This window comes from Pelecanus crispus, chromosome 18, assembly GCF_030463565.1.
Source record: "Pelecanus crispus isolate bPelCri1 chromosome 18, bPelCri1.pri, whole genome shotgun sequence".
NCBI lineage: Eukaryota > Metazoa > Chordata > Aves > Pelecaniformes > Pelecanidae > Pelecanus > Pelecanus crispus.
Genome location: NC_134660.1, coordinates 7,466,732 through 7,475,347, shown reverse-complemented (window position 1 = coordinate 7,475,347; position 8,616 = coordinate 7,466,732). Strand labels below are relative to the sequence as shown.

General features: G+C 58.0%; 1 protein-coding gene across 1 annotated transcript; it reads left to right on the top strand.

The window, feature by feature from the left end:
• The first annotated feature begins 6,336 nt into the window (after nucleotides 1-6,336).
• Nucleotides 6,337-7,047, top strand: LOC142595186 (feather keratin Cos1-1/Cos1-3/Cos2-1-like). The gene is made up of 2 exons (XM_075722827.1): nucleotides 6,337-6,366; nucleotides 6,721-7,047. The coding sequence occupies exon 2, from the start codon at nucleotides 6,742-6,744 to the stop codon at nucleotides 7,045-7,047; it is 306 nt and encodes a 101-aa protein (XP_075578942.1). The 5' UTR covers nucleotides 6,337-6,366; nucleotides 6,721-6,741.
• The last annotated feature ends 1,569 nt before the right edge of the window (nucleotides 7,048-8,616 follow it).

The window sequence follows — 8,616 nt, the reverse complement described above, 5'->3', positions numbered from 1 at the left end:
GGGCATGAAGAAGAGAGTCTTCTGAGTCAGGTGTGCTTGGGACTCCACACCTCTGCCACGAGGAGGCTCTGTAGGGAAACAAATGGGAGGTATTAAAATACTTAGCCCAAGGAAAGACACCAAACCGCAACCCTTACCGTGTTGCAGCTTTGCAAGGACCAAGAGGAGGTCGTTCAGCACTGGGAGGCTTGTCTTTGGGCAGACAGGCCACAGCTGAAGAGCTGATAGCTTCTTCCAAGTGAGAAGGTGCTCAAGCATCCTCTCAAACACACCCCTCTGCTGTAGAAGTGCTGCCTCTCAGCTCCAGGAGAAGCAGCAGAGGCAGGGAAAGGGAAAGATCAAGGTGCTTTGGCCTGGAGTAGCATAGGAAGACAGGTGGAGACAGGTGGAGACAGGGACGAAAGGCGATGATGCCGTGTGAACATGTGGCTGCTCCATGTGATCTCCTGGCCATGCCTGATGCTCTGCTGTGTTTGTCCAGCTGCCAGGAGTTCCCTGGAAACAGAGCTATGAAGTCCAGCTGTGACAGGGAGCAGGGCTGATCCTTCCCTCTGTGCCTCTGAAGCCTCTGGCCATGGGCTTTGAACAGCTGTGGCAGCTACTGGAGCCACACAGAGTTCCCCTGGGACTGGCTGGAGCCACAGTCTCTTCCCAGAGGCCTCCTTCTGGCTCTCACTCACCTCACACCTCCAGCCCCTTAGGGCAACTCAGCAAATCTGTTTCTGACTCACTCATCGAGTAGGAACCTGGCATCCCTTGAGGCTGGGGTCCGTGTGGCCAGTGCAAGCGTTTGGCCTGTCTCCTGGGCCTCAGCTCCAAAGGTTCTGAATCCTGTCAAACAAGCTCATAGTCTCAACACTGAGCCACTGTGGGGAGCGCTTGAACGTGCCCCTCACCTCAACATCCCCTTCTCCGGTCGGTGTGGAGCTTGAACTCCTGACTCCATGGGGTGACTTTGTAGCACTAGCAGGAACGTTCTGCAAGCTCCCTGAAAGCCTGCAGCGTGAAGGGTTTAATTGTATTTCTGAGCTCTTACACAGTAACAAAATGTGAAACCCTTTCTTCCTCTTTCACGAGGAAAGTTCTGCCTTAGCAACTGGCGCGTGGAGTCCCTGTGTTTGCAGCGCAGAGCAGAGCACCTGCTCAGGGCTCCCTTGGCTGTCCTAGTGGGGAAAGTCAGAAGCCCGAGAAGAGGCCCTGCGTGTTGCGTGTCAGCAGTGGCCGGTGCATGTGGTGGGCCCGAGGGCTGCCGGCTGCCCGTGGGCAGGAGGATCTCTGCTGCCCGCCTCCCTGCACAGAGCAGAAAGGCGCTGCTCTTCACCGGGAGCCAGCGGCACCGCCAGCTGTAATCGCTCCTTCCCGGGCACTGCGGGACACCACGGCCGCTGCGGTTGCGATTCCTCCCGTGCCACCGGCACTGTTGCAGGGGATTTCTGTCTGCGTAGAGGTGGGAGTGTGGGGGTGATGGGGTGCTGAGGGGCGGGAGAAGGTTTCTGCCTGGTGGGCAGGTCCGGAGCTGCGTTGGGGGACCTCCCGGGGCCGCGGGAGCTCTTCAGGCCTGAGGATGCTGCTGTTAGTGATGCCAGTACCGGTGGCAGTGCCAGTGTTGATGCTGAAGCCATTGCCAGGACGGGTGCCAGTACCAGTGTTGATGCTGAAGGCGTTGCCAGTGCTGGTGCCGGTGCTGGTGATGCTGCTGAAGCCGTTGCCACTACCGGTGCCGGTGTCGATGCTGAAGCCGTTCCCAGTACCGATGGTGGCGGTGCCAGGGGGCGGAGCGGCAGCGCCCCCTGTCGGTCCCGGCCGGGGCTGTCCCCCCGCCCCCCACACACACGCCCGGCCCCGCCCGCCGCGGTTCGTGCCCGCCCGCAGCCCCAGCTCCTCTCCCCGTGCCTCCCACGCCGCAGTAATACACCGCCGCGTCCCCGCGCCGGGGCCGGGAGAGCCGCAGGGCGCTGGACCGGCGGTCTGCCGCCACCGACAGCTGCCCCGGAGGGTCCTGCACATTCTTGGAGTCTTTAAGAGTGAGCGCAATGAATGTGGGGCCTTGGCCCAGGAGCTGACGGTACCAGTAGATCAAGTCGTTGCTCCTTATGTTGGGGTGTGAGCAGTTGATGCTGATGTCGGTGCCCTCGGTGGTCTCTGCCGAGGGGTCCTGCTGCACCTGGGCTCTGCCCACAGCCACTGCAGAAGAAGAAGAAGGGAAGCCCAAAGGTCATCAAAGATCACCCAGCTCTCATTCTCCCAGAAAAATTGTTGTGAAGAGTGGCAGTGAGACAGAGCCAGACTGGTATGGATGGAGAGCTGTTCAGCTGGGATGGAGAGTGATCCTGGTGTGGGTGTGTGGAGTGAGGGGAAAAGGCTGGCAGGGAATTTGGAATTGCTGCATGCAGAGATGGGATGAAAGTCAGGTGCATGGATGGATGGACGGACGGCGAGAGGGAGAGGCGACGGGAGAGTTGGGTGTGTTCCAGTGAAGGAAGGAGGGCTGAATTCAGGACAGAAATAAAGGCTGAATGCACGGGGGGATGAGAGGATATATGACACAGTGCAGGAAAGCAAAGCTGTGCGCACAGCTAGGAAGGAAGCAGAGGGAGAGATGAGAGGGGGGTCTCAGAGCAGGAAGAGGGTTAGGGATGGTAGACGCATGGAGAGATGGGTCAGAAGAGGGGCGGATGCACAGATGGAGAGAGGAAGAGTAGCCAGCGAGAGTGGGTGTTGCAGTGAAGGAGGGCTGAAATCAGGGCAGCAGTACCTGCCGAATTACCCGAGGCAAGAGTGTGTGCCCGGAGCAGCGGGCGCACGTGCCAGCCAAGTTGTGATGGTAGAGATGATGGGAACAAAGGAGGCTACGTAGGGGGGACTGCAGAGCTCTGGGAAAGGGGGAGCAGAGAGGGCAGAGAGGCCGGGAGGGGAAAGAGACGGTGCAGAAGGAGAGGGCCGAGCTGGCGCTGGGCTCCCTGGGGAGCAGCCCGGGCACAGAGCCTACCCCCCCGCCACCGCCGCCAGCCCCGCGCACCCAGCAGCACCGCGGCCAGCCCCGCCAGCCCTGCGCCCCGGCACCGCCGCATCCCGCCGCTCCGCCGCCCGCGCCTCGCTGCCCGCCGCCAGCCCCGGCTCTCCTCTCCTCTCCTCTCCTCTCCTCTCCTCTCCTCTCCTCTCCTCTCCTCTCCTCTCCTCTCCTCTCCTCTCCTCTCCTCTCCTCTCCTCTCCTCTCCTCTCCTCTCCTCTCCTCTCCTCTCCTCTCCGCCGCCGCCAGCTCCGCCCCGGGGCTGAGCCCTGCGCCGGCGCCGCTCGGGGGCTCGCCCGGGCTCCCAGTGCTCAGCGGCTCTGCACGGGCACAACTTTGTCTCCTGGAAGCCCACTCTGCCCGTCCCCTCCCACCAACAACAAGCCTGCCCAGTGCCCGCTCCAGCCTGCGGCAGCTGCAGGGCCCTCACCCGCCACATGCACCAGCTTCCCAGAGCTGCCTGCCACCGCAGGGGCTGCAAAGAGCAGCCACGCATTTCCTGCCCAGGGGAAGGAGCAGGCTGCAGAGCCTCCCTTCAGCTGCCTCTCCTCAGTGCTGGCACAAGGCCTGACAGCTCTGCTGAGGCCGAGGGGGTGTGAGGACAAGTGAGCCCATGGGTGTGCAGGGCTCAGGGAAGGCTGGTGTAAGGGTGGAATCTCAGAATGTAGGTGAGAAGGCACCTCCAGAGGTCATCTAGGCTGACCATCTGCTCGGAATAGATCCCATTGGACTGAGTTGCTCAAGATCACATTCAGTCCATCCTTGAACACCTCCCTGGATGGACATTGCACAGCTTCACTGGGAAACACCTTCCTTTTCTCACTATTTCTTTTAGTCTATTGCTTAATCAGCTTTCCCCATGTCCCAGGTGCTTCTTCACTGCCTCTACTCCTATCACTGAGACCTTCCAGTATGTTGGTCCGTCTTTGTCTCCTCTGATTAAGTAGTTGTAGAAAGCAAGCAGGTCTTCCCTGAGCCATCTCTTCTCCAAAACAGGCAGGCCTGGTTCTCTCAGCTTCCCCTCACATGTCATGTTTGACAGCGCCCTAACCCCTGGGTTGCCTTTGTTGGACTTGCATGGCTGTGTCGCTATCCTTCCTTGATGTGGGAGCCCGAGTCTGGAAGCAGCACTCCAGAGGTGGTCTCAAATGGGACAGAGGGGCAGGGACACTTCCCTGCACCTGCTGGCAACACTTTGGCTGTCACAGCTCAGGGTGTGGTTGGTCTTCTTTGCTGCAAGGGCACGCTACTGTCTCACGTTCAGCTAAGTGTCTCCTAAAACCACACATCCTTTTCTGTGCAACTGCTTCCTCGGCAGCCTGTCCCCAACGTGTCTGAGTGCGTGGTGTGGTTTCTAGCCCAGACGCAAAGCCTTGCCCTTGCTCTTTTTGGCCTTCATGAGGTTCTAGCCAGCCCATTTCTTCATGGTCACAACTCTTGGAGCCTGCTAGTCGAGCACATTTTCCACCCACCTTATCAGCCTCTTAATGAACCTATTCATCATCAGGAAGTACTGGAGAGGGAGTCAAAGGTCCTTCTAAAATCCAGGTGCACACATGTCCCCTGCCCTTCCTCTTCTCTAGACTTCCTCTCACATCATGAGAATGAGCAATGAGGTTGGCCTTGGGCAACAGTAGAGCTGCAGCTCAAAAGAGACTCCATGGAGAGGGGAATCAGGCCTGGCTGAGCCCTCCCAGCAGAGCTCCCTGGCACTTGGCTCACTAAGGTCCCCAAGGGAACGGGGGAAGCCCTTAGCTCAGTGCCTCCAAGCTGGAGCTGAGCTCAGGCTGACAGATATTCCGGAGGGGAGATGCACTTAGAAAATTTGCCCAGTGTGCAGAGCCCATGTGAGAAAGAGGGTCTGTTCTGGACATGGCTGTGGGAGAGCAGCAGGCTTTGGGGGATGCGGTCTCAAACCCAATGTCCCTTCCCTTCCCTCCCAGGGGCAGTTGCTGGGCACTCAGACTGACATTCCAATGCAGAGCATGAAGGTGTTTGTGGGCTGAAGCCCAAAGCAGTCCTCAGGTCTTTGGCTTTCCCTGTGCAAGCCACAGGGTCTGTCCTTCCACTCACAGCACAGCGACATCAGGCTTCATGTTCCTTTCATTCCGTACCTGTTCAGGACAAGGTCTCAGTCCCTGCCTCACACAGCAGCACGTCGAAGGGCTGCACAAGGACATTTGGCATTGACATGGACATGAGAGGGGGCTGTGTCCCACACCAGGCACCGCTGACGCTGCATTGGAAGCAGATCCACTGGGGGATGGCCAGCACGAGGTGGGCAGGATTCCTCAGCCTTTCTCCATGCCCATCCTTTTGAACTCTCTAGCCCTGTGGAAGGCAGCGGTGTCCGGGCTTGCAGAGGCAGGGAGGGGGCACTGCCAGTTCCGCTGAGACACTCCCAAAACTGTTACCATTGAACTAAAGTCAGGATCCAAGCTGGAGTGAACCTGTTGTTGTTGTGTCCTGAAATTGGCAGCAGCGGAGCGTGAGCTTTGGAGGGGCAGGAAGAGGAGGTCTCAGGAGGCAGGGGCTGCATTTCCACGCCTCTTCCCTGCACAGATCTCCAGCAGGCTGCTGCCATCAGCACTCAGCTGCACTCAGGCTCCTTCTGACCCTGGGAACCTGCTGCTCTGTGGTGCTCATGGACAGGGCAGAGGAGAGTGTCCCTGCCATGAGCGGCACATTCCCTCCTGATGACGGACACACAAGGACACACAGACATGGACAGTAGACACAAGTAAAGAACACACATAGGAACACAACAAACCATGGACTCTGCTAAGGTCCCCTGGGGAGTGGGCAGTGTGAGGCAGGATGAGGTCAAAACCTAGGAGCACAACGCACACACCTGGGGAGGCAACAACAAGTGAGCATTGGGGTGATGTGAGGAGGGAGGGAAAGATAAGGACATAGGACGTCCTCATGCATGGGAGCCCATGGTGTTCAGCTGAGGGTGGCTGGACCTTCTTCCTGAGAACACCACTGCAAACAGCCCCACCGCAGTGACCCAGGCTGACGTCACCTGCTGGCTCTGGACCCATCCAGCACTTGAGCTGAGACTTCTGCCAGCACTGCTGCATTCCTGTCCTACAAATCCTAGAGCCTTTCATCCGAGTGCTCCTGGGCAATGGGCATGGCACAAATCTGGAAATGAAAAGGTATCAGTGCAGGAAACGAAAGCACAGCCCCTGTCATTAGCTGCGCTGGTTTGCATTCAAGATGAGCTTGTCCGAGAATTGCTACCTCTGCCGCGGGTGCCTCTGGTCCTGCGGCAATGAAGGGCAGGTATAAAAGGCAGCGCAAGTGCCTGCTCTCTCATCCACTTCTCTTGCCTCCTTCTGCTTGGGAACCAGGTGAGTCTGAAGCCCCTTCTCCTCCTCTTCCAAACTGAGATCTCTCCCTGATGGACCTCTCAGCTGATATTGGCTCTGTGCTTTGCTGGGGCTTGGAGCATCTTGCCACAGGAGCAGAAGTGGGGAGAAGGTCTGGTTAGAGAGAGGCTGGGATGTGGCTGTGGGGGCTTTTGGCTCATGAATTAGGAGTGAGTGTCCCTGGGCCAGGCTGCTCTTTGTAGGACTATGAAGACTGTGTTCCTCCTAGCGCATCCCTCTCGCCACTGAATTGTGGCCTTGCCTCCTTTGTCACTGTGTAGCCAGGCTGCTCATCACCCACCCTTGTGCTCTGCTTCCTCCCTGCTTCTCTCCCAGGTGCACCTCTGACTTTGAGACATGTCCTGCTACGACCAGTGCCTGCCCTGCCGGCCCTGCGGCCCAACCCCGCTGGCCAACAGCTGCAATGAGCCCTGTGTCAGGCAGTGCCAGAACTCCACCGTCGTCATTGAGCCCTCTCCTGTGGTGGTGACCCTGCCCGGACCCATCCTCAGCTCCTTCCCGCAGAACACCGTTGTGGGCTCCTCCACCTCTGCTGCTGTTGGCAGCATCCTCAGCTCTGAGGGAGTGCCCATCTCCTCTGGGGGCTTTGACCTCTCCTGCATTACCAGCCGCTACTGTGGCAGAAGGTGCCCTCCCTGCTAAAGATGCTGGGAAACCCGTAGGAACACACCTTGAGGAACTCAGAACACGGTGCTGGGCACGGGATCGAGATTTTGGAGGTGTTTTCAGTATAGCTGAATGGCTTTCCCTTTTTTCCCCTCTTCTTTGTTTGCTTTGTATCCCCTTGGCAGCAAGGTCCCACCAAGGCCAGCCTGGTGGGGACCATCTGTCATGCAAGAACTCTCCATGGACAAGGACCGCAGACTCTAGGCTGCCTCCGGGGCTCCCTGCGCTGCTGTCCTCCACTCAGAGTGACTTTGTTCCCCTCTTTTAACTCATTAAAGTTCTGCTGCATTCAGGCCTGGCCTCCATGTGGTCTTTCTCTCTGTCGACACTCCCCAAGGTGCCAAAAGAAAAAGGTGTTGCTCAGGGGTGGAAGGGAGGTGAGGGCACAAGGAGACCCTTCTCCATTCACAGAGGATTGGGAGGTTGGGACACCCTGCAGTGCCTCCTCTTTTGGGCACCATCCCTGGGAGCTGAAGGAGTCATCCCTGGCTGCTCGTGGCCATCAGGCCTTGCCTTGCTGTGCCTCTGCCCACAAATGGCCAGAGAGGCAGGAGGTGGTGAGGGATCAGCAGCCCCGTCAGCTCTTGAGGAAGGAATGTCCTCTTGCTAAGGTTTGAGCTGCACTGCGGTGGCAGGGGCTGGGTTTGCAGCACCAGCAGGCGATTTGCTTTGCAGAATGTCAAAAATGGTAAAGCAGGGAACAGCCTTTGGGATGGACCACAGCTACTGTTCCACCTTCCTCTCCCCTCCACCACCCAATCGAGCCAGCAGGCGTTGGCAGGGAATAGTCACCCATGCCATGGACTGCATCGAAGCTGGAAATTGGAGTAAAACATTTGGGAGCTGAGGGCAGTCAGCACAGACATGGGGACAGTGAAATGGTGTATTTCTGAGGGAGAGCAAATTGCTCTGATACAGAGCGTGCAGGAGAATGTGAAGATCAGCAAGGACGAGGGTACTGGGTACACTTCCCAAGAGAGCTGCAGGGGGGCTCAGAGCTCTTGACTGCTTGCTCCCCCCAGAGAGTCTGTGCTCAGAACTGGCGGCCACTCTCGGGGGGAGGGATTTGGTTTTCCATGTAAATCTCCTCCTTTCTCATCAGTGGAAATGCCTCTTGGCAGCCACTATAGCCTCATATTCTATTTTCTGCATGAAAATCCAGATGTCTTGACAAAAGTATAGAAGTGGAAGAACAGAAATCCCCACACCTATGTCCTCCACCCAGAGGGAATTATGAAGCTAACAGAAACTAATGAAGCATATCTCGGAACAACTGAAGACCAAAAGCTTCAGTCACTCTTCTCCGGTGTCTTCCTTCCAAGGGTGCTGGAGGACTGCCAGCTGCTGGGCGGAGAGCACTGCTCCCTCTACACTGTCATGTCCTATGGCCACAGCTTGCCTACCTGCAACCCGCTGTGCTATGGGGCCATCCTGCATCAGGCTGTGTGCATCTGGCTGGTGGCAGGGACATGGCTGGCCGGTTCCCTGCCTCCTGCTCTGCATACAAGACTCACCTCCCAGTTGGCTCTCTGTGGGCCCAGGCAC